This window comes from Oratosquilla oratoria, chromosome 12, assembly GCF_046742065.1.
Source record: "Oratosquilla oratoria isolate Oo_2021 chromosome 12, ASM4674206v1, whole genome shotgun sequence".
Taxonomy (NCBI): Eukaryota; Metazoa; Arthropoda; class Malacostraca; order Stomatopoda; family Squillidae; genus Oratosquilla; species Oratosquilla oratoria.
Window position 1 is genome coordinate 53,440,523 of NC_134788.1, and position 27,156 is coordinate 53,467,678.

Here is a 27,156-nt window from a genome sequence, read left to right on the forward strand (position 1 = left end):
CAGCGAATGAGGAGGGGGGTGTCTCGGAGACCCCACCGCGACAGGCGTCCGCCAAGGTGATTGCAGGACTATGATGTAGAGGAAGGAGAAGACGAGGAATAGGTTGATCTCGAGATCAAGGGGGGGTGTGGTGTGAGTGTGTGTATGTGGCGCGGACGGGGACGGACGGTTGGCACCCCCTCCCCTCCTTCGGGGGGGGGAGGGGGTCAAAGGGCACGAGCGCTGGTATACCCCTTCCCGCCAAAGGGGGGAGTGCTCTCGCATCGGAGTGGGTGGACAGTGCCTGGGAAGGACCGCGCGTGGGTGGTTGGGGGAACGTGAGTGTAAGGGAGGTAGACACACGGAGGATCAGTTAAGCTAGTATTAATGGTTGTGAGGAGGTAGGGAATTAGGTTAGATTTAGACTAGGTGCAGTGGAGTGTGTGTTACAAAGGAAGAGCAAGGACCCACCCAGAAGCAACCGAAGGACCGTCATCATCGACGCACAAGTAAGTACTGTAGATCACAATAGTAAATAATTAATTGACATAACGAATAATAAATGAAAACCAAGCAAATAATAATAAACAGACAAATAGTAAAAAACAAATAAACAAATTATATGAAGTAAATGGCAGGCATTGCAGCATCTTGCTTAGGTGTTTATCTAAACGAATCTTACAGCTTCGAACTGAACTACATTGCACTGCCTCTGCAGGAACATAAGAACATGAGAATGAAGGAGACTGCAAGAGACCATAAGGCCTACATTAGGCAGCTCCGTATCCATCACCACCTGTCATCCCCATCCATAAAGTTGTCTAATCGTTTCTTAAAACAACTAATAGTTTCAGCGCTTACTACATGGTTACTAAATTTATTCCATTCGTCGACCAACCTAGTAGTAAACCAATTCTTGTCTACTTAATTTTTAAATATAAATTTGTAAGTTAAGGTGCCTAAGCCTCTCTTCGTAAGGCAAATTTCTGAGTCCATGTATCATTTTGGTCATTCTTCTCTGTACTGATTCTAGTGAATTGATGTCCATTCTGTAGGACGGAGACCAAATTGTACCGCATACTCAGGGATGGGTCTAACTATCGATAGATATAGTTGAATAATTACCTCTGCACTTCTATTCGTTACCGTCCTAGCAATGAAATCTAATGCTCTGTTAGCTTTATTCCTGGCGCTAATGCACTGTTTCCTGGTTTTAAGGTCCGGACTCACTAGAACTCCCAAGTCCCTCTCGCACCCAGTTTTCTCTAAAAGCGTGTTATCTAAGCTGTATCTATTTTCGGGGTTGTGTAGCCCTACGTTTAACACGCTACACTTAGAGATATTGAAGTTCATTTGCCATTTCACCGACCATGTGAACAATTTGTTAAGATCACCCTGCAGAATCTCTGCGTCGTCTCCTGACCTAATTAGGCGTCCTATTTTAGTGTCGTCCGCAAACTTACTAACATCACTATTTATCCCGTCGTCTACGTCGTTTATGTACATAATGAACAACAAGGGACCCAAAACCGAGCCCTGGGGAACCCCACTAGTAACATTGCCCCACCTAGATTTTACTCCATTTATGGTGACCCGCTGTTTTCTGCTACAAATCTAAGCTCTAATCCATTCTAACACTTTTCCTCCAATGCCATGGACTTTGGTTTTATTTAGTAGTCTCTGGTGTGACACCTTGTCGAACGCTTTGCTAAAGTCAAGGTAAATAACATCGTAATTATATATATTATCATTGTTATCTGACGCCTTATATACTTTATTGTAAAAGGATAGAAGATTAGTCACACATGACTTACCCTTGGAGAAACCATGCTGTGAATCACTAATTGAATTGTGTCTTTCGATGTGTTCTCTGAGTCTATTTACTATTACTGATTCGAGCATTTTTCCTATAACCGATGTCAAACTGATTGGCCCGTAGTTGCATATAGACGATCTATCTCCCTTCAAAACAAGAACAGCTTTTGCTTGCCTCGAAGCAGTAGGCACAAAACCAGTGTCTACTGATTTATTAGATATTTCATTAACTGGTCGCAGATTTCAAATTTACATCCCTTTAGCATTCTCAGAAAATTTTCTTCTGGACCCGGGGATTTTGTAGCTTTAAGTCTTTCAATCTGCTTGACTACTTCTACTTTACTAATGCTGATATTAGACAGACTACTTTTTTTTATCCCCTCTGAAAATCGGATTGCAGTTAGGTACTTTATCTAACCCCTCATTAGTAAACACCGATAGAAAATAATCGTTAAACTCCTCACTCATTTTTCCTCCGATTCTATCATGACATTTTCATCGTTTTTAATTGGTCCTATTCTTTCTTTATTTTTTGTTCTATAGAGATGAAAGAAACCCTTCGGTTTTGATCTTGCTTGACTAACAATCTTAATTTCATAATTACGTTTCGCTGTACGTGTATTCTTTTTAACCAGCTTTGCTATTTCGTTATATCTTGATCTAAGGTGTGTTTCGCCGTTTTTTATTTTTACGTAAAGTCCTCTTTTCATTCCGATCTCATGTTTCAATTTGTCCGTCATCTATTTGGGAGTATTACTATTTTTCCGTATTGCCTTCAGGGGGATAAATGTATTTTGTGCATTAACAATTAAATAAGTTAGATTGCTATACATTTTATCCAAATCGCTGACCTGTCTATTGAGCCCTCGCCCCCAAACGACATGACCCAAGGTATGCATATTACCCTCCGTGACCCGACCACTGGTCATGACCTGACCCCCGGTCACGCACCGAGACTCGACAATGTCCGAAACATCCGCATGACATTTCATATTCAATTTCAAATAGGTTTTTATATTGTCAAAGTTTGCTCTCCTGAAGTCTGTTACTTGGACGCTATTCGTACTTTTTAATTCTTCCCAAAAAATATTAAATCTTATTTCTTGATGATCGCTAGAGCTTAGACTATCTCCCACTTTTACGTTACTCATTAGGTGCTCATTATTAGTTAAAACTAAGTCCGGGGTATTTTCTCCCCTCGTAGGATCGGTAATCACTTATTTGAGGAAACTATCCTGCACATCTAGGAATTTCTTTGTTTCCTGATCTCCTATTAAAGTTTCCCAGTCAATGTTTCTATAATTAAAATCTCCCATGATCACAACGTTTTTGTACTGGGACGCTCTGTGAATTTCATGAATTAGGGGATCAGTCTGCTCAATGCTGAGGTTAGGAGGTCTATCCAAGACGCCAATAATAACTTTCTTATTCTTGCCTATAATCTCTACCCAAATAGATTCCGTACAGTCCTCTTCCTTGATAGAATTGTTGATAATACAGTTTATTGTATTTTTAATGAAAAGTGCTAGACCTCCCCCACTCCTGCCAACCCTATTTATGTGAAAAAAACTTATATCCTTCTATTTCGAATTCTGGAAGGAAATGTTTATCAGCCATGTTGATCCAGGACTCAGTAATAGCTATAATATCGAAATTCTCTACGCATGCTTTACCTCGCAGCAAATCAATTTTGTTAATTGTGCTTCTGCTATTTGTATAGTGAACTTTAAGTTGATCTTCCCTCCACCTGATTCGGTGATTCTTTTAACAGTCCCTCTCTAAGTTGTTTCTATTACCTAAACTATATTCCGATACTCCCTCCCCCTACTCCCAAGTAATCTACTCGAAAAAAAAAAAAAAAATGTGGGATGCCTACTTCTCACTCAAGGGATTCAGCGAGAAGCCGAAATCCTCTGGGCGACAAGTGCACCCCGTCTCTTGTATATAGATGATTCCTACCGTAAAAGCGGTCCCAGTTGTCGACAAATGCCCATAGATTGGCCTTACAATGTTTTCCCAGCCTGCAATTCATTGTAGTAGCCCTGGAATGACACATTCCTCTAACTCTACGCCTCGAAAGGATTCCACATACAGCAGGAACACCTCTCCTATTTCTAATCTTGTCTAGCGCATCCCGGAACCGCGCAAACAATTCCTCACTCCCTAACTTACCAATATAATTTCCTCCGGCACTTAAGCAAACTACAGGGTCCTTACCTTCCCTTACTAAACACTCCTCAATCCGATTTCTAACATCTCCTATGCCCGCGCCGGGGAAACACACCTGCGTCCTATGTTTCCTATCTTTATCGCAGAAAGCCCTGTCTAAGTATCTCACTTGACTGTCTCCTACAACCAAAATCTTACCTGTGGGCAGGGATCCAGCGTCTGCCCTTCCCTTCTTCTCTTGAATTTCATTTGTTTCTTCTTCCTGCAGATTCGCTAGTACTTGAAACGAGTTCTTGCAATCGAGCGGGGCTGGTGAGGACTTTTTTCCCCACTATTCCGCATCTTATTTTTCGCCGTTTTCCATCCAAGCTCATAGCTAGTTTTGTCTTCCGTATTTTGGGCCTTCGAGCGGAGAACTTGATTCTCCTCTTTAAGGCACTTGACAGCATCTTCCAAGGCTTCAATTCTACTAAGTGATTTATTGACCCATAAAAGATATGGGTCAATAAATCACCTGAGCATGTCATTAACATTGCAGGACCTTCTTATACCATTCTTACTAACACCTATCATGTTGCCATGGCAGCTGTTGTCAATTGAAAAATAATGAATAAGATCCAAACCACTGGCCCAATTGACATGCAACTTGGCATGTAAAGGTTTTTGGGTCAACAAATCACCAAGTGTATAATACCCAATGATCTTGAGCTGCTCATAACCGGGAGAAAATAGGTTAAAAACAAATTTCTTACATTAAAATAATATTTCATTTGTGCCTTACCTTAATATTTTTACTCGGAAAACTAATTTGCCGAGGTTGATAACCAAATTTGCGTTTGAATCGGTGAATATTTGTTTGCTTTTGAAGAATTGGGCTTTATGATAAAACCTTCACATGCGAAGTTGCATGTCAATTGGGCCAGCGGTTTGGATTTTATTGATTATTTCTAAATTGACAACAGTTGTCATGGCAACATGATAGGTGTTAGTAAGAATGGTATAAGAAGAAGGTCCTGCAATGTTATTGACATGCTCAGGTGATTTATTGACCCATAAAACCTTCACATGCCAAGTTGTATGTCAATTGGGCCAACGGTTTGGATTTTATAGATTATTTCTAAATTGACAAAAGTTGCCATGGCAACATGATAGGTGTTGGTAAGAATGGTATAAGAAGAAGGTCCTGCAATGTATGACATGCTCAGGTGATTTGTTGACCCATAAAACCTTCACATGCCAAGTTGCATGTCAATTGGGCCAGCGGTTTGGATTTTATTGATTATTTCTAAATTGACAACGGTTGCCATGGCAACATGATAGTATAAGAAGAAGGTCCTGCAATGTTGTTGGCATGCTCAGGTGATTTATTTGACCATAAAACCTTCACATGCCAAGTTGCATGTCAATTAGGCCAATAGTTTGGATTTTATTGGTGATAATCTAAAAATTAACAACTTCATGGTTGCCATGAAAAGGCAAATATGGTATGATGGAGATGTCTCACATTGTTTTTGACACGCTCATGTGATTTGTTGATCCATAAAACCCAAGGGTTCCGAATCTTAATAATATTGGACCAGTGGTTTAGAGTCAATGTGCATTTCTTCACCGAAATCTTTACAAATTACCACCTTAAATCTAACATTTTGTTATGATAAATTCTAGCCAAAAATGCGGGCTAAAAAATCATTCAAAAAATCGCATCTCCCTTATTTTTCAAGCCATTTAACAAATTTAAAAAGCCTTTTGATTCTAATAAAGTTTTCTTTCATATGCAACAATAATTTAAGGGTTATTTTTTATTTTTTTGACAATTTTGTGCCCGTACCTACAATCAGTATACATTGTATAATACACATAAACATTATCATCGGTTTGTTAATAATACAAAATGTTTGTAACATATAGGATTGAGACCAAAATTTGAGCACCATCATATTAAAGGAACATTGTATTATGCATCAGGAACTACAGAAGAGTACCAAAAGTTACCAAAACAGTATGTTTGGGTACCAGTCAGGTAAGTAGTCATTGCAAGGATAAAAATATATTTCAAAATACCAGGTAACAAAGCTTCGTCGTTGTTGTATTGAATTCTTTGTTTAGCTGACATCAACCAGAATAAAACAGCATGAGTCTTAAGTGAGACTAAAAAATTAACTTTTAAATGTCAAGAGGCATATTTCCTACGAGACAAAGGACTTTTGAAAGATAGTTTACCGTACGAACAGTCACGAACGGCCAATAGTTGATCCAGATATTGACTGGGAGGAGACTTTATCTCAACCCAATTATTCATCAGTTTGATTACACACTTACTTTGGCAGTGAGTAGTTGTTCTAATCCACCCCCCACCCATAAAAAAATGCAGGTCCTCAAATGACATTCGGAGCTCAGAAGAGGCTTTGAGTTTGATGCGTTGTTATATTTTTAGTCTGTCAAAGAATACGAGTTTATTAATTTTTTCTACCTATCAATGGACAATTTAATTTAATCATATGAGTGTCCTTTTTCTGGTAAAGTGTTAGGTCTGGTTTAGAGTAATTCCAGGACAGCAGATATTCAATGACCAATCCAACTGATACCTAACCTAACTAAACCCTCTACTCTGGTTGGGTACAGGTTTTTGGGGGAAATTTTCAGAAGTGGACACCTATGTGATATAATAATGGAAAATTAAATAATAATTTTGTAAATTATAATATATAAATGTAATATACATTATTATTACCCATCCAAAGAATATAATTCTGCAGTAATCTAGACTAGTTGCATACCTTAAGTTAAAATCTACTTTGTTTAGCTGTTGGCCCCTTGTATGAATTTGCCTTGTACAGCACATTCTATGACCTAACCCAACCAAAGCCTAGCAATGAAGAGATAAGGAGGTTTGTATGCAGCTTCCCATCTTTGTACTAGTGGAAAATAGAAAAAAAGATCTGAAGTAAAGCAAGTTTACATAACTACAATTCTCCAACAATTCCCTCTTACTTGTGGTTTGTTATCCAATATGGCAGCATGGGCACATCACATGAACCTTGACATCGTTCAGCAATGGTGTCTATATGTTGAGATCACTTCCAAATTGTGTAGGTCAGGCCTCTGTTTTGTGTCCTCTGTGTCCTCCCCTCAATTGACCTTGACCAAATGTGTCCACTAAGACTTCCCTCAAAATTAAATTTAGTCTCCTAATTTGCCCAGAATTAACCCATTTAACTCCGATGACAAGATTCTTTGTCATTTGGTCAAATAAAACAAAAAATCATAAAACACCAAAATGTTTGATCAAACACCAGAAAAATATGACGTCAGTCCTCCTCGCTTCGCTCGCGAGGACTGACGTCATATTTTTCTGGTGTTTGATCAAACATTTTGGTGTTTTATGATTTTTTGTTTTATTTGACCAAATGACAAAGAATCTTGTCATCGGAGTTTAATGGGTTAATCAAGTCTCCTTTCAAATTATACCACAGTAGAATCCTGATTTAATGAGTCCCTCTCATTAGCTCGAGTTAATGAACATAATGCCATTCAACCAAGCATATTCCATTATTTGCAGTCATACTGAAAATAGGCTGAAAAATTATTGAGCATGTGAATCCACCTTTTGTTATTCACCTGATTTGGTTAGCAACTATTAATGCCGGTCAGTTTTTCTTATATTTTCTTTATAATTATATTTCTGGATGTGAGTTCTGCATTCTTTATGTAACATTTCCTCAAAACATTTCACATTTTGTGAGCTTACTGTAGATATTTTTTAGCCCATTCCATCCATTTACCAATGCTACAAAACAAATATTTTATGATGTTCGATTGTGAGCATTCCTTATTTATTATTATTTTTTTTTTATCTTACCAATCACCCTATCATCTGATTCATTTAACTGATATGCTTTTTAAATTATTTTTTCCTTTAGTCTCCCATAGAGTGACACCAGTATGGGTCTGGATTTTCCAGTTTCACTTGACCAATTTGTGTCAAATGTTCCAATTCTCCTTACTGCAGTAATATCATCATTGAGAATTGGCACAAGAGATAAAACACCAATTCCTGTAGTGGGTTTATGTCCCAGGTGAATATGCAGATAAACAATGAAACTGTCACATGATCCAATAATATGCTGGTTACTGCTAGGAAAAGGAAACAAAACTTGCAAGGGCTTTTCTGTAATTCATATATTCAGGGGAGATACAGAAGTGGTATAAAATCATTTGCACCACTTTTGTATCTTGCCTGAAGATATGAATTACATCAAAGTGCATGGGACTTTTGTATTTCTTTGTCTTTAGATACAGTGTGTGTGTGTGTATATATATATATATATATATGTACACACACACACACCGGCTCGGTGGCAGATTGGTAAAGCACTGGCCTCACAAGCCAGAGAACCGGGGTTCGATTCCCCGGCCAGGTGGAGATAAGTTGGGTTTGTCTCCTTTCATGTGTAACCCCTGTTCACCTAGCAGTGAGTAGGTACAGGACGTTAGTCAAGGAGTTGTGACCTTGCTGTCCCGGTGTGTGAGTGGTTTCAGACCTTCCCAGAGATCGGCAAGTAATGAGCTCTGAGCTCACTGCCATAGAGTGGTGTCTGGCTGTCTCAACAGAGACTGCAGCAGATCCGAGGTGAATACACACACACAAATTTGACATACAAACAAAGATTGGATAATTCACATCTATTACTACTGGAACAGAGAAGAGAAAGAGGTGGTTTACTATTTACAGAATTATGAAAACGATGAAAGTTCTTGATAGAGATGACTTATTGAAATGGGACAGAAGAGAAACAAGAGGGCATGAGAAGAAGCTAAAGAAGGACAGTTACAGAAGAGATTTGAAAAAGAATAGCTTCCCACACAGAGTGATTGATGTCTGAAACAAACTAATTGAGGAAACAGTGAGTGCCAAAACTATACAAGATTTTAAGAACAAACTGGATGCGGAGAGATACAAGAATGGGTCGCTATGAGCATAGGTCTTGTCCCATAAAATACTAGGTAAATACACACACATACACACAAACACAGTGAAGAAAAAACAACAAAGGAATCTATGAAGAGAGGATTGGAAGTGAGTATAGTTGAGAGCCCAAGAGGTGTGATACCCAAGCACCACTGCGTTTTGGATACTCCAAGGAAAAACGCAAGGTGGGAAAACAATGTATTTTCAGGTTTTCAAAGAAATGCAAGCCAAATAGGAAGAAGTTTTGATATATATAGAGAAAGTAGGTATAGGAATGCACTAAGAAATCGCAAATTAAGCGAACTAATGGAAGAAATCATAGACTTGAAATATAACTACCGGGCTGTTCAAAAGGAACTCATTACACTACAAAAAAGCAATGAGCAAACTATCCAAGAATTGAGTGACCTAAAGAGTGAAATAGAATGTCTTAAGGGGGTACGCGACACCTGGAGGTCATTTTCTAAAATATTTAGAGTAAAGAGCTGAAACTTCTCAGGTAAATAGGTATCCATATTGCCTACATTTTAGGTGAAGCAGAATGATGTATGTACACATGTACGTATACCAGTAGCGACATTTAAAAGTGCACAGCACCATAATACGTAGACCAATTTGTTTTATATTTTGGCTATGATTAGTCAGTAGGCACACCTAGGGCCGGTCATTGAGTAATTGAACAATTTCCTTTATACTTTTGCAAACAGGCATTTCAATTTTAATGGCTGGCAAAAATCGTGAAAAATACAATTTTTTTGCTCGTTTCCATTATTACTCCGAACTCTTTCATCCTATTCAAAATATTCGAACGATCGGCCCTAGCAGTTACTAAAAGTAATATTCCCTGTAAGTTTCATCTAAATCTAATGTATATTAGATTTTTTATGATTAAAAAAAAGTAGAAAAATATCGAACGGAGATATGGCAACTTGAAATATGAATATATCTGTAACTTGCTTATAGTTTCACCAATTTGACTGATTTTTTCATGGCTTAATTCTTATTATATAATAAGTACAGTAAAAATTATCAACATATTTTAATTATGAGTACTTTAAATACTGAAAAACTAAAGTATAAGTATGTCACAGTAGTGACGACGCACAGACGACAACATCATATAATTTGCTTTTTTGCACCTTTGGTGGTTTCTTCATATGAAACCTCTCTGCTGGGGGTCTTCAGGGTATCTAAATCATTGGAAAGAGGTTTATTTTCCAGTAGTGGGCGCTTTCTCTTTCCTCATCAGATTCCCCTCGCCAATCTATGTTGGTAGGGCACCCCCTCCAGCATCATATGATGTCCCTTCTTCTTTCTTCTTCCTGTATAGCCTTGATCTTTTTCCTCTTGCTTTCTTCTTTGGATTTAATCTTCCTCTTTGAATTGTTTAGTCTAATGTTGTCCTTTACCTCTGTCACCGTCACAGAGGTGCAGGTGAGGGCGGTGGTGGAGTGAGAGGTGGTGAGATCTTTAGTCGTCTTTGACTGCTTGCCATCTTTAACTGCTGTTTTTTGTCATTGTGATGTTCTTTTGTTCTTTTTGCTACCCATGATGACTGTACTAAAGAGTAATATGTACTAGCTAAAGTAATAGATTGCAATGAGAGCTCATGAGACATGCGTACTTCCCTTTTCGGAGCTAGCCGGTAACTAACGCTTAGTTTCGCACAAAGTTGGCGAAATATTCTCCCTCCACCTTCCTCCCTTGCCCTCCACAATTGTGTTGGCCGTTGATACACTGGGCGAGTGTAAATTCAATCAAATTTCAACGTTATTCGCTGCGCCTGAAGGTTCTAAGTGGCACGCCTCCTTCCAGTGTGGGTTGCGCCTTTAAATCTGTCCCTTTAATCCTCACCCAGGACCTTTAAATTGCGCGCAGCTGGAAAATTATTTGTCGGGATTTATTTCTAAGTGGTATACGAACATTTTGAACACAGTTTTGAAAAATGCCATATTTTGACCAAATTCACCCCCCCAGGTGTTGCGTACCCCCTTAAGAGAGAAAATGAAAGACTGAAAAATGAGGATAAAAATAAAAATGACAAACTAAAAAAGGAGGTAAATGAAGAGTTGCAAGTAGTGACTGGTAAAGTAGCAGAATCAATTATAGAAACAGACCTCATTGAAATAAAGAATCAATGGAAGAAAGAACAGGAAAATGAAGAAATATCATTTAGAAAAATATTAAAAGAGCAGATGGAAGAAAATACAAAAGAAACCGTTATAAAAGTAATCAAAGAGAAGGAAAATTTGGTGAGAGACAGTTGACAAAGGCAAGTGCATTGCAGTTCATGGCATACAGGACAAGCATGATATGTATAGATACCAAAAAGAATAGGAGGAGAAGGAACTAGTCAAAGAAATTCTGAAAGAAGTACAGGATGAAGATCAAAATCTCGTTAAAGAAATCTACGAGATTCACAGGATAGGCAAATACTCAAAAGAAAAACACCAAAGACCTCTAAAAATAAAACTAAGAACACAAATGATGGCTGAGGAATTATCAAAAGTGGTCAAACTGGCAAATAGCGAGAAATTCAAACATATAAGAATACAAAAGGAAATGAGTGATGAGGAAAAAGAGAAGGAGAAAGGGCTCAGAACTGAAGCTAATGATCAAAATGAAATGAGAACAGAGACGGAAAAAAAAACGTGTTTTCTTTTGGAGTGCTGGACTTGAGACTGAAAAAATGGTATATCTAAAAAATGGAAACCTAAACCAAAAAAGAAAAGAAAATATGAAAATAAAAGTGGCATACACAAACATCGATGGTATGATCTCTGGAATCAAAGAACTGAATGACTATCTAGAAACAGAAAAACCTGACATCATGGGCATAGTAGAGACAAAACTGAAAGGACCGCTATTAACAAGCATAGTGAAACATGGTTTATATAACCACTGGGCAAAAAACAGAACAGATAAGCAAGGAGGTGTCATGATATTGACCAAAAAAGGTTTAAATGTAACGAAGATAATCGAAGGTCAAGGAAATACAGAAGTAATTATGATTAAGATTGCTAACAAAAAGATGAAAAGCAGAAAATTTGTAGTAGTGTATGTACCACCAAAAACCCATGCATGGCCAGATAGTGAACATTCCAAATTATTGGAAGAAACAATAAAGGTGCTAAACGAATTACTGAAAGAGGGTGGAAACATAGTAATCATGGGCGATTTTAATGCAAAAGACATAATTTGGGAAGAAATGACAGTCAAGGGGGGAGATGAACTCTGGAGCAACATGCTACTAGATATGACCATCGAATACACTCTAACACAATGGGTTAAGGAGAATACTAGATATAGAAACAATGAGGGACTATCAAAACTAGACCTAGTATTAACCTCTGAACTAGATATTGTGAACAGAATGGGGTATAAAACACCAATTGGAAAAAGCGACCATATAATAATAGAGTTTGAATTAAAAGAACAAAACAACATAGATAGAAATTATAAACATAGAGAAGGAAGATTTATGTACAACAAAACTTTGTAGAACTAAGTAAATTTTTCCAAAACACAAATTGGGATAGGTTCTCTAAAGAGGAAACTATAGATGACAAATGGAACATATTTAAAGAAATTTATAAAGAGGGAGTTAACAAATATGTACCGAAAAAGAAACAAAAAGAAATTTATATAAAATGTTGGTTCAACAAAAGATATAGTGAGGCTAAAGCCAGGAGAGATAAAGCATGGAAAAATTGGAAAAAAGACAGGAAAACATCCCAATGGCAAACATATTTTTAGAAAAACTTAGAAATGAATATGTAAACATACGCAGGAAAGAAAAAAGCAAATATGAAAGGGATATCATAGAGAAATGTAAGGATCAACCAAAACTTTTTTACAGATGTGTAAACGACAAACTAAAGGATAAGCATGATATAGTAAAATTGTGTGAAGGAGAAAGAGTACATAGATGACACAGAGATGGCAGAAGTTATGATCAGACACTTCAGGTTTGTTTTTACAATTGAAAGCTCAACCCCGGGAGGACAAACAACTAGAAAGTTCACCCATGATGAAGAAAATGAAAATAACACGGAGGGAAATAAGAGACCAAATTAAAAGCCTAGATGTCAGAAAGTCACACGGGCCAGATGAAATTGCAAATTGGATATTGAAAGAGTGTATAGACGAACTGACAGATAAACTACACAAGATAATAGACTTCTCATTAAAAGAGCAAAAGGTACTGCAAGATTGGAAAGATGCAAACATAGTATCAATATACAAAGGAGGAAACAGAGAAGATCCTACAAACTTTAGACTGGTGTCCCTCACAAGCACAGTAGCAAAAATATGCAAAAAGGTTATCAGGAACAGATGGACCAAACACTAGGAAGAAAATGAAAAAAAAATAAACCCCAAACAATTTGGTTTTAGAGGTGGAAGATCGTGCACCACAAATCTAATCTGCTTTTACTCGAGACTAATTGAGATAATACAAGAAAGAGATGGATGGGCAGACTGCGCCTTCCTGGATCTGCAGAAAGCTTTTGACAAGGTACCTCACAAAAAATTAATAAGTAAAATTGAAAAAATAGGAGGAATTCAAGGTAAACTATTGGAATGGGTGAAGGACTTCTTAACTGGGAGAAAAATGAGAGTGGTACTTAGAGACAAAAGTTCAAAATGGGAAGATGTAAAAAGTGGCATCCCACAAGGCTCTGTTTTGGCTCCTTTAATGTTTGCCATATACATAAATGATATGGACAAAGGAGTAAATTGTTACATAATTTTTTTTGCCGATGATGCCAAATTACTCAAGAGAGTGAAAACAGAAGAAGATTGCAGATCGCTACAAGATGACCTGGATAAAGTATGGGAATGGAGCCAGAAATACAAGATGAACGTCAACATCAAGAAATCATAATGGAATTTGGAAGAGGCAACAACAGAGTTTCGGGAAAATATACGATTGGAAACAGAGAAGTAAAGAAAGTAAACTCGGAGAGGGACCTTGGAGTAATCATCTCAAGTGATTGACACCTGACAAACATGTAAGTAAACTGTTTGGAGAGACTTGCAACTTATTAAGATCAATGAAAGGGGCCTTCGACTACATGGATGAAGAGATGGTTAAGAAAATAATTACTCCATTGATAAGACCGAAACTAGAATATGCTATATCAATGTGGGCACCAAGCACAAAGAAATTAGAAAGAATCCAAAGAGCGGCGACAAAGATGGCACCCACACTATCAAATTTGACATATGAACAAAGATTGGAGAAATTACAGCTGTCAACATTGGAGCAGAGAAGGGAAAGAGGCAACCTGTTGACTATCTTCAGAATTATGAAAGGGATGGAAGTTCTCGATAGAAATGACCTATTGAAATGGGACAAGAGGGCACGATAAAAGACTAAAGAAGGACAGTTACAGAAGAGACCTGAAAAAGAACAGTTTCCCGCACAGAGCAATCGATGTCTGGAACAAACTAATCAATGAATGCCAGAACTATACACGAGTTCAAGAATAAATTGGATGTGGAGAGATACGAAAACAGGTCACAACTAGCATAGCTCCCGATCCATAAAATACAACTAGGTAAATACACACACACACACACACACACACACACACACACACACACACACACACACACACACACACACATATATATATATATATATATATATATATACAAACATATATTTACCTAGTTGCTCATGGTGTCCTCTGTATCTCACAGTATCTAAATTGTTCTTAAATTTGTGTATGGTTTTTACACACACTATCATTTCATCCAGTTTGTTCCATACATCCACCACATTGTGGGGAAACCTGTTCTTTTTCAGGCCTCTTCTATAACTGTCTTTTTTGAGATTCTTTCCATGTCCCGTTATATTTCTTGTATTCCATTTTAGTAAGTCTTCTCTATCTGACTTCCATACCTCTCATAGATGGTCAACAAGTCTCCTCTTTCTTTGTTCCAGGGTCGGTAACTCTAGTATTGACAGTCTCTCTTCATATGATAGTTCTGAAAGTGTGGGGGCCATCTTTGTAGTTGCTCTTTGGATTCTTTCATTTTTCCTTATATTCTTTTTGGTACTAGTCATGGTCTTATCAGTGTGACCAGTATTTTCTTCACCATTTCTTCATCCAAGTAAGTAAATGCCAGTTTTGTTTACCTCACCAAGTTGTAGGTTTCTCTGAGAATTTTGTTTATCTGTTTATCAGGTGACATGTCCTTTGTGATGATTACTTCCAGGTCTTTTTCAAAGCCCACTTTCTTTAAATTCTTTTCACCAGTTTTATATTGTCCTGATATCCTGTTTTTACTTTTTCCAAATTCCATTATACTACATTTCTTGATGTTGAAGTCCACTTCCCACTTCTGACTCCATTCTCAAAATTTGTTTAGATCTCTCTGAAGTGACTCAGTCTATTTCAGTGCTCACTTTTCTCAACAATTTTGCATCATCAATAAAGAAGTTCATGTAACTGTGGACACCCTTGTCCATGTCATTCACATAATAGCAATCATTATTGGAACCAGTACCAATCACTGTGGAACTCCACTAATCATCTCTTCCCAAGTAGAACCTTTATCTCTGAGCACTATAATTTTTCTTCCATGCAGGAAGTTCTCCATCCATTCCAGTAGTCTACCTTGTACCCCTCCAATGTTTTTCAGTTTTCTATGTGGCACTTTATCAAAATCTTTTTGTAGATCTAGGAAAGCATAATCAGCCCATCTGTCCCTTTCCTGTATTATATCTAATAAAGCGTTTGACAAAGTGCCTCACCAGAGACTACTAAATAAAATCAAAGCCTATGGCATAAGAGGAAAAGTGTTAGAATGGATTAGAGCTTGGATTAGTAACAGAAAACAGCGGGTCACCATAAATGAAATAAAATCTAGGTGGGGCAATGTTACTAAAGGGGTCCCCCAGGGGTTTTGGGTCCCTTGTTGTTCATTATGTACATAAATGACTTAGACGATGAGATAAATAGTGATGTTAGTAAGTTTGCGGACGACACTAAAATAGGATGCCTAATTAGGTTAGGAGACGACACAGAGATTCTGCAGGATGATCTTAACAAATTGTTAACATGGTTGGTGAAATGGCAAATGAACTTCAATATCTCTAAGTGTAGCGTGTTAAACGTAGGGCTACACAACCCCAAAAATAGATACATCTTAGATAACACGTTTTTAGAAAAATCTGAGTGCGAGAGGGACTTGGGAGTTCTGGTGAGTCCGGACCTTAAAACCAGGAAGTAGTGCATTAGCGCCAGGAATAAAGCTAACAGAGCATTAGGTTTCATTGCTAGGATGGTAACAAACAGAAGTGCAGAGGTAATTATTAAACTATATCTAGCGATAGACCCATCCATGACTATGCGGTACAGTTTTGGTCTTCGTCCCACGGAATGTACATAAATTCACTAGAATCGGTACAGAGAAGAATGACCAAAATGATATATGGACTTGAAAATTTGCCTTACGAAGAGAGGCTTAAGCACCTAAACTTACACTCTCTGGAAAGACGCCGAGTGCGGGGTGATCTAATAGAAGTGTTCAAGTGGATCATAGGCTATAACAAGGGTGATGCAAACAAGGTCATCATAATAAAACAACAGGGCAGGATTCACAGTAATGGGTATAAACTGTACAAATTTAGATTGAAGAAGGAAATAGGTAAGAATTGGTTTACTAATAGGGTGGTTGATGAATGGAATAAACTTAGTAACCATATAGTAAGCGCTGAAACTCAGTTGTTTTAAGAAATGATTAGACAACTTTATGAATGGGGATGACAGGTGGTGATGGATACAGAGCTGCCTAGTGTAGGCCTTATGGTCTCTTGCAGTCTCCTTTATTCTTATGTTATGTCTTGAGTATGAGCAGATCAGATTTGTGGCATATGATCTTTCCTTTATGAATCCAAAATGTCTCGGGTTTAGTACATTATTCTCTTCTAGATGTTTTGCCCACATATTTTTGATAACTTTTTCACAAATTTTGGCTGCAGTACTTGTAAGGGAAATCAGTCTGTAATATGATGGGTCTTCCTTGTTACCTCCTTTATGTATTGGTATGATGTTGGCCTTTTTCCAGTCTTCTGGTATTTTTCCTTCTTTAAGCAAACAACTTATTGTATTGTATATTTTGCCTACCAATTCTTCTTTACACTCCTTTAGTATCCAGTTTGCAATTTCATCCGGGCTGTGTGATTTTCTGACATCAAGGCTAGTTATTTGATTCATTATTCCAGCTTGTGTTGCTATTATTTCCCCCATAGGGAGGGAATTCTTTTCTCACCCTTCATCCCAGTGCCATACTTTTTTTCTAGTGAAAACCAATTTGAAAAGTTTACTCACGACCTCACCCATATCTATATCTTCTGTGTATTCCATGTTCTCTTGGGGTAGTTTCTCTATTTCATGCTTGTTATTCAATTTACTATTCACATATCTATAGCATATATTTGGTTGATCCTTACATTTTTCTCTTATGTCTTTTTCCTAATTTCCTTTTTCTTCCCTGCATATTTTTACTTATTCACTCATTTCTATATATATATATATTTTTTTTTTTCTTCTTTTTTCCATATTTTTTTTGCCATCCAGTTGGTGAGAAGTGTGATTGTGGATTTGGATGGGACTATTTTTAATCTATTCGTGGTGAAGTGGGTGTTGAATGTGTTGAGGTATGGCTGTCATATTTATTTGGCTCTGTATTACAGTGTGCATGTAATTATCTCATCTATGTAGGAAGAGATTTGTATTTCTGAGGTGTGGGGTGTGGGTATGTCATGCATGTATCGATTAAAGGTGGGGTAGTCTGTCCCTAAAATTTCTGGTGTGCAATGATTGACCATTATTTGACATATAGTCATTCCTACCTGCCAAATAATATGTCATGATACCCACACAGGTATTCTACTAAATGTGACAAGAAAAAATATGTAAAGCACCTCTAAAATTTCTCAGGTCAACTTTATTTATTATGTTTTGCTTAAATAACATATACACCACTTACCAGTGTATCTTAAATGATGTGACTTGCATTACTTATTTAAGTCAGATGAGTGATATGAACTGAATAAATCTTCCTAGAGTAGTTAGTATTTAAAGTCATGGTTTGTAAGCCCAAATGTGGAATTTTATTGAGTTGTTACAAAATATGCCTTTTTGGCCAGCTGGGCTATTACCTACCACATCTCATGACATGAGGAAAAAGCTACAACAAAATTTGAGTCATTCTGATTGTAATAGAGTGAGTATGCATGTAGATTTTGGATGAATTTCAGTACATTTCTAAAAAAGTACAAGTACAATGCAATATATCATAGCACCCTGTTAGTGTGAGAATCAACACCGTGTGAGATTGAAACCTTTATTGGTACGATGTTTCGCTTGTTACAGCTTTTTCAAGTACAGGAACTGTAAAAGCTGTAACAAGCAAAACGTCGTACCAATAAAGGTTTCGATCTCACACGGTGTTGATTCTCACAGTCTTGTCGGCTTTTGCCATTGTGTTTCACCCTGTTAGTGTTTCTACACATGTTAGGTGATGGGAAGTACAAAGAATCTGTTTAGGTACAAAGGGACTTGAGTATGAAATGTTTTGTGTACGAAACATCCACAATCTGATTACAGTGTATTAGCTACTTTGCCACAATAACATGCAGCCAATACCCCAGACAGGGTAGAATGCAATATATCATAGCAGCATCCCTGTTAGTGTTTCTACACAGATGATGGGAAGTACAAAGAATCTGTTTAGGTACAAAGGGACTTGAGTATGAAATGTTTTGTGTACAAAACATCCACAATCTGATTACAGTGTATTAGATAATTTCAGAGTTAGATGTCAGTCTTATAATTACATTTTTTTTTCCAGGATGAGGATAACTATCACCATTTCTTTGGAAGAGCTATCTGTAGATTTCATATATATATGATAAAATGGATCCAGTATGACATCTGCAGCACAGATATGTCACGAGTCATCTTAGATATTGTATGATGACCCACACAAGAGAGAATCCTTTCCAGTGTGACCTGTATGATTCTACTTTCTCACAAAAGGGTGATCTCAAATGGCACAAAAGTCACCTAAAAACATGTGGTGACCCACTCAGGAGAAAGTCAATCCATTGTGAGCTGTGAGATTCTGCTTTCTCAAAAAAAGATAGTCTTGCAAAGCATATGAGGACCCAAACAGGAGAAAAGCCTTTTCAGTGTGACGTGTGTAATTATGCTTTCTCACAAAGGGGTAATCTTGCACAGCATAGGAAGACCCACACAGGAGAGAAGTGTATCCAGTGCGACCAGTACAATGGAGTTTTCTCATGAAAGAATAACCTCAAATTTCATATAATGACCCACATTAGAGAGAAACCATTCCAATATGGCCTGTGCAATAAAGCTTGGTCACAAAAGAATCAGCTGAAAGATCACATAATGATCCACATAAGAGAGAAGCCTTTCCAATGTGACCTTTGTGATTCTACTTTCTCAAAAAAGGGTTCTCTCACAGATCATATAAGGACCCACACAGGAGAGAAGCCTTTCCAGTGTGACCTTTGTGATTCTGCTTTCTCACGAAAAAGTTATCTCACACAGCATATGAGGACCCACACAGGAGAGAAGCCTTTTCATTGTAACCTGTGTGATTCTGGTTTCTCACATAGGAGTGCTCTTAGAATGCATATAAGGACCCACACTGGAAAGAAGCCTTTCCAGTGTGACCTGTGTGGTTATGCTTCCTCAGAAAAGGGTTCTCTCACAAAACACATGAGGACCCACACAGGAGAGAAGCCTTTCCAGTGTGACCTGTGCGATTTTGCTGTCTCACTAAAAAGTTCTCTTGTAGAGCATATGAGGACCCACACAGGAGAGAAGCCTTTCCAGTGTGACATATGTGATTCTGCTTTCTCACAAAAAAGTACTCTCAGACAGCATAGGAGGACCCACACGGGAGAGAAGCCTTATCAGTGTGACCTGTGCAATTCTGGTTTCTCAAGGAAAAGTGTTCTTACAAGGCACATAAGGATCCACACTGGAGAGAAGCCTTTCCAGTGTGACCTCTGTGATTCTGCTTTCTCAGAAAAGGGCTCTCTCACACAGCATATGAGGACCCACACAGGAGAGAAGCCTTTCCAGTGTGGCCTGTGTGATTTTGCTGTCTCAGTAAAGAGTTCTCTCACAACGCATATTAGGACCCACACAGGAGAGAAACCTTTCCAGTGTGACGTTTGTGATTCTGCTTTCTCACATAAGGGATCTCTCACACAGCATATGAGGATCCACACAGGAGAGAAGCCTTTTCAGTGTGACCTGTGCGATTCTGGTTTCTTACGTAAGAGTTCTCTTACTAGGCATATAAGGACCCACACTTGATAGAAGCCATTCCTATGTGAACAGTTTGATGCAGCTTCCTCACAAAAGAATTGTCTCAAATATCACATGATGACCCCTACAGGAGAGTAGCCTTTCCAGTGTGACCTGAGTAATTCAGGTTTCTTACAAATGAGGTCTCTCAAATGTCACATGGTTACTAAAACTGTTGAGAAGCCATTCCATTGTGACCTGTGTAGTGAAAAGTGTTCCCTCTAAGTTTTATGCACGTGTGTGCACACATGTTTTACAACTAGTACACAAAAGAAAAAATGTGCGCACAGAAGGCTTTCAGGATGAAATTGAATTGTTCTAGATAAATTGTATGATTTTATAATAATGAATTCACAACAAAAGAAAGATATGATCTTGAGAATCTGTCAGTGACCTTTAAAATGTAAGTGTACAATTTCATAATTGCACATGTGGGTTTGAGATGGTTTGTATTGTGTTTAACGGTTATTTATCACCAGCACTTAATCATTCAAATTTACTAAATAAAGAAGAATGTTATCAATTTCACTCCCTCAAATTAAATACGCTTAATGGCCTGATATAACTGAATATTTGACACAATATTTTTTGGTATGTATCAAATTCTGTTTAGTAAAGAAAAAAAAAAAGAATCAGTAGAGTTTCCTACTAAGCCCTACTATTCAAGAATAACAGCATGTAAGGGCCCATCCCCCTTCCCCCGGCTACAACTCAATTCATCGTGGCTGCACTGATAGTCGTTTGGCTCCCCACCTTGGCGAATCGTCTTGTTGGCGCACCAATTCAACGAGCGAGTCCGCCTCGAGCTTCGAAGCTCGAGAAGAATGTGCCTGCGCAGAGCGGCCACGTCAGCAGTTTTGGGGTTATATATACCCCTTCTCCCCCAACGATGAATTAGAACTTGATCAGACGTCGTCTTGCGAAGACTACCCACTGCCACGCTAATCCCAAGTCTTAATTACCCAGTCACAGGCTACTCGAAGTCAAGTCTTCTCGTCTTTGCTGTTCTCAGGAAAATCGTCTGAGTGGGCCGGAACGGTTCGTCCATACGCACCCAAACATTGCTACTCCATCGTTACGATACGGAGGTTCAAAGTGCTGAGCATCTTGTATCAGGTGTTCCTTTCACCAGCATTCCATTGTACACTTTTGATGGTTTAATATGTATTCATAACTCTTTTAAATCCCTTAATTCTTTTCCGCGTTTGATTCAAAACCCAGCAAATCTAGTAGCACCCGAACTGGTAATACTTTTAAGGGCCGAGAGAACATAGTTCCTCGTTCGCTCTCACACAGCATGAGCAAAAAAGATGATGATGAAAATACGGCTACTAAAAGAGCTTTGCTTAGTTAGAAATTCAAATAAGCACAACACTGAATCAAAGCCAAAGGAAAGATTAGACGTTAAAAATTATGATAAGGAAAAAGGGAGCTGTTGGAAAAGCCCATCCCGACTTTCTAGTTGAATTTGATTGAAAGGTAAACAAAGGAAAACAAAAGAAGGTGACATGTCAAATTCAAAGGAAGCAAATGGTGTGCTGCAAAAACAAACTATGCCCAGAGGATGGTCAGTGTTTGATATCTCCTGTATTTCACATTATGATTTTTCATTTGGTAGTGAACATGTTAATGCCCTTTGTCTTGAATATCATAATTTTTTTGGCTGATACTACAGAAATGATTAATTAGTCAGTTTAATGATTTCAAATATTCTGTGCAGAAAAAAATCAAACCCAAAATGATATGAGATTTTACACAAATGGTGGTATTTGCTCTTCAGAGTGAACAGTTATGTGACTTGGCAATGTTGATGGATATTGGACGAACCTTCCTTGTGTCTCATGCAGACTATGAGCGAGGTTTTACCCAAATGAATAAAATAAAGAACAAACTTAGAACCAATTAGGGGAATGTCATTTGGATATGCTTATGAGAATGAACAGCTACCAATTGTATGGGAATTCAATCACTTTAGATAATGTGTACAAAGAGTGGGTGAATGCCAAAGAGAGAAGAAATAAGGGGAAGCTAGAACTGATGCTGATAATTGGTAATGGGCTTTTTTATCATGTATATAGTTATTTGCGATTTTAGGAATTTAAATAAAGGTAATCAGTCATTAGTGTTATCTTTTTTACTTCATTTCATACCACTAATCAGATAAATAATTTACCAAGAGCTTTTTCCTCCTTATAAGGGAGGTAGGTAAGTCAGAGGCACATACCTATTCACTGCCCATTTCACTCCGCCTTTTCCAACCATCCCATCTCAGCTCTTCATGGATGATGGGTCATCCCTGCATCCTGCCAACTGCCCTGGGTCAAACGCAATGCAGCAGGACACAGTGTATCCACAGCAAGGCCGTTTCACTTAATTGGTGAACCCCCCTCTCCATCCCCTCAAGCAGGAAAGGAGAAGAGGAAAAATCCCTTCAGGCTGCATCAAAATATCATTCACACAGAAGAACCCCCCATCCCTTTCTTCCTTACATAACAATATCACCCATACACATTCTCCAATCAAACCTATTTTCTGCCTTCTACCTTCCTTGCTCAACAGACATTCCCCTCTTGATGGTCGTCCCCTCAAGTTCATTCTCCCCACCTCTGCCTTCCACACCTCTTATACTAGTCTTTCACCACTCGTTCTTTCCATGTGTCCGAACCATCCCAGTAACATTTCATCAGCCATATCTGCCATCTCCTTTTCCACTCCTGCTATCCTCATCACCTCCTCGTTTTTCACTCTATCCAACCTTGTAACCCCTACTATACTTCTCAGACATTCCATCTCAAACACATTTAAATATTTCCTCTCTTAAATTCCAAGCCTCTGCCCCATACAATGCCATCAACACAATCACCCCTTCATACATTCTTCTCTTTGCATCCATTCCCAGTTGCCTATTTCTCATACCACTTTTTAATTTTCCATGACATTTACTTGCTTCTCTCAATCTACAATTTACCTCCATTCCTCCCGTTCCTGCCATACATATTGAATATTTTTGTCAGCTGTCATTGTCACACAAACTCTTGAAATACAAGATCAGTCGTTGCAAAGCAAATAAAAACAATAGACACTACAGGTAGTTTGTGCAATTTTTCCTTAAGTGCCCTTGGTTTATCACTCCTACTTTCACCACCCCTAGTCACCACTGTCACCACCACTGTCGGTTCTCGATGTTTACACTTAAATTTGACTTGTAATATCACTCGTCTCAAGGCCCCTTGCCTATTCCTCTCGTCCTTTGGGTTAATAAAAGGGTGGTGAATTTTCTTTCTTTCACTGTAATTTCACCTACTGGTTACACTCGGGATCTCATTCTCTCGTCTCTACATCGTCTCTCCCTAGATCGTCTCTCTAGATCGTCTCTCTAGATCGTCTCTTGATCCTCTCTATATCTTCTGACGAGATCCCGTATCCTACGCTAAGCTACCTTCGTCTGACGTCACTAATTTTTCTAATCCAATCTCCGGTGACTTCTGAAGTAAATGTCACTCCTTATGGGCGTGACTTTGAATTCATGCACCAATAGTTTTTTCCTCCTTCTCCACCTTGCACCAATCCGGAAAGCCATTTCAATGCCACTAGCAAAATTGTTTACCTCAGCATTAGTCAAACGAAGCTAACCTGCGCTTACAGAGTTATGATTACATCATCGATTATAAAACAGTCACCACGTCGGTGTGTTTACATAGACATAGCGTCACCTCAATGTTTTCAAAACAACAGGCGAGCAGGCAGGCTCATTTCCATTCGTACAACTACCGGCCTCTTACAGGGCTCGGCAGCTACCCTTGGTCGTCCCGACCAATTTCTTATTTCCCTCTTACAGGGCTTGCTAATATATTTCTAGAATAAGCTAATCTACCCTTGCGTAATTGTTAATCTACCCTCCAAAATACATCATTCATGCAATAAATTGGGAATAATACATAAACATAATACCGATAAATGTGAATAACATGCATGTCAATATATATATAAGGTATTGAATTAAGCGGTAATGACAATTGTTCATAACAGACATATTCCTAACCAGAGAGTTCATGCGAAGCTTCTCGGAACACAAAAGAGATCATGCTTTCTCTTAGATTGTCTACAGAAAGGATGTAATTGATTAGAAAATTCACTGAGCACTAACTTTAAATTCTGAATGGTTTATCATCTTTTCAATAGCAATTAATTTGCAAAACACAGTAATCTAGAGTTCGAGTGTCTCTTCTTGTTCAATATTCATTTTTTTCTTCAACACACTTCATTTTCAAAGACAGTCTTATTACTTAAAATGGTCACAATACTCATGTGTGTACTCAGATGAGAGGTCCTTAAGTCCTTAAGGTTCCAAGTCTGACCACAGCAGATCCTAGGTTTTAGGTTTCCATGTATCTGCTTGACACCAAGTTCCAGTTGTTTAGGTCTCCCATCCCAAATACAATACAAATGGTCAATACTATCTGTAAAATACATCAAGATTAATGTTCAACTCTTGAAAAATATCATTATAATATTCTCCATATTCTCCAGGGTTATTAATATTTATGCACAAAGTATTACTATAATCATCTTCATAGATCTGCAAGCTAATTTTCCTTATGTCATCTAAATGTCCTATCAATTCTTCTCTTGATTCCAAATGTTTAAGTTTAAACTTGTTTCCACCTGCAGAATCAATTACCCTATATGGACCAGTGTACCTTGGTGAAAGTTTATTATTGGGTGAGGTTAATTTGACCATTACTAATTCTCCAATTTTCAATTCTAGTTTATGAGCTATTTTGTGTTGTTGTTCCCCCATCTCTTGTGAATACACCTGCATATGTTTCCTAACTCTTTGGTGAATACTTTGAAGAGTATTTATCCTATTGGATATATAATCATCCATATTATATATGGGTTTTTGCTCTGCAGTCAACATTTCATATGGCAGAGTTTTGTCCTCCCCAAAAATTATAAAATGAGGTGTATCCCCAGTTGCTACATTAATTTGATTGTTCAGGGTACACTTAACACAAGGAATCCAAGTATCCCAAGTTACACTATGAGGACTTATTAGGGTTCTAAGACATATAATTATCTTTTTGTTTAACCTTTCTACTACTCCATTACTTTGGGGATGGTTAACGAGTATATTGACTTTCTTGATGTGGAACACATTACATAGATTTTCCAAGATTTTGTTATTAAATTCAGTCCCATTATCTGAAACTAGGATGTTAGGTGTAGTAAAATTACAGATTATCTGATCATAGATTACGGAAGCAATAGTTTCAGCTTTCTTATTGATTATGGGTTGTAATATACAAAATCTTGAAAAATAATCAATAGCAACAAATAGGTATTTAAAGCCGTTCTCGGATAATGGTAATTCCAATGTATCCATGTGAACTCTTTCCCAAGGTTTCTGTGGAATGGGATAGGTGAGTATAGGAGCAGGTTTTGGTGTATTTCCCTTCACCTTTACACATTTTACACACTTTTCTATATAATCATATATAGTTTTCTTCATACCTAGCCAAAAGTACTTAAGTTGTGCCTGTCTATAAGTTTTATCCTTTCCAGGATGTGAACTACAATCACTATCATGAAGTAACTTCAATATCTCATTTACCAGAGTTTGTGGTATAACCAACTGATTTACTTGACCTCTAGAAATATCTTTCCCATTTACAAATGTTTTCCTATACAAAATTCCATTAATCAAATGAAATTCCTCTATCTTATACCCCTTTGGTAGCTTTGGAGGATCTCCTCTTGGGTTCATCAAATGCTTGATTATTGAATCACATGTCTCATCATCTCTCTGTTCTCTTATTAGCATTTCTTCATCTAAAGTTACTAATTCTTCTATACTACAAACAAAATTAATCAACCCAGTCCCAGTCATTGGTTGACTAATGTTTCTAGAAAGTGGATCTGCTACATTCCTTCTACCCGGAATATATTCAAATTGAACTTCATAGCACTGAAGTATCGCAAACCATCTAGCAAGTCTGCCTCTAAGATTCTTATGCTTAAATAAGTTCTGAATAGCTGTGTGATCAGTCCAAACTCTGATGGGATACCCTAGTATCATATCCCTAAAACTTTCTAAAGAATAAATTACTGCTAAAGTTTCTCTTTCAGTTATAGAATAGTTTCTCTCCGCACTATTACAAAGTCTGGATGTGTAAGCTATGGGTTTTAAAGTTCCATTTCTCTCTTGCATTAGTATGCCTCCTAACCCTATGTCAGACGCATCAGTACAAAGAATAAATTCTTTTTCATAGTCGGGAAAAATTAAAATAGGTGAACTCGTGAGTTTATCTTTCAACTTGTCAAAAGCTTGCTGTTGCGCAAGTCCCCACATGAACTTTGAGTCCTTTCTCAACAAAGAACTTAGTGGATTAGCAATGTCAGCATAACTTTGAATGAATTTTCTATAATATCCTGTTAATCCCAAAAAGCTCCTAACCTTGTCTACATTGGTCGGAACTGGAAAATTCTTGACAGCGTCAACCTTTGAATTTACCGTACTCAGCCCGTGTCTGTCTATCTTATGTCCTAAGTAAATGACACTGTCTTGCAAGAACTTACATTTTTCAAGTTTTACTTTTAACCCAGCTTCTCCTAGTCTTGAGAATATCAAATCTAATTTCTTAAAGTGCTCCACTGCAGTCTGAGAAACTATTAAAATGTCATCTAGAAATACACTGGCAGTGTTTCCTAACAATCCATCTAGAATAGTATTCATTAATCTCATGTAAGTTAATGGACTATTACATAACCCAAATGGCATTCTCTTGAACTCATAATGTCCTGTTGTAGTAGAAAATGCTGTGAACTCTCTTGAATCTTCATGCAATTATATTTGCCAAAAAG

The 27,156-nt window shown here is 37.7% G+C and overlaps 1 protein-coding gene across 2 annotated transcripts; it reads left to right on the forward strand.

Annotated features, from left to right (window-relative positions):
* The first annotated feature begins 5,790 nt into the window (after window positions 1–5,790).
* On the forward strand, window positions 5,791–22,375 carry LOC143031770 (uncharacterized). 2 transcript variants are annotated; one of them, XM_076196022.1, is made up of 2 exons: window positions 5,791–5,983; window positions 18,800–22,375. In XM_076196022.1, exon 2 carries the CDS (start codon window positions 19,279–19,281, stop codon window positions 20,299–20,301), a length of 1,023 nt encoding a protein of 340 aa, XP_076052137.1. In that variant the 5' UTR covers window positions 5,791–5,983; window positions 18,800–19,278; the 3' UTR covers window positions 20,302–22,375. The 2 variants fall into 2 exon arrangements, with proteins under 2 accessions (XP_076052137.1, XP_076052136.1); XM_076196021.1 differs by lacking the exon at window positions 5,791–5,983 and adding an exon at window positions 6,026–6,289.
* Window positions 22,376–27,156: the final 4,781 nt, after the last annotated feature.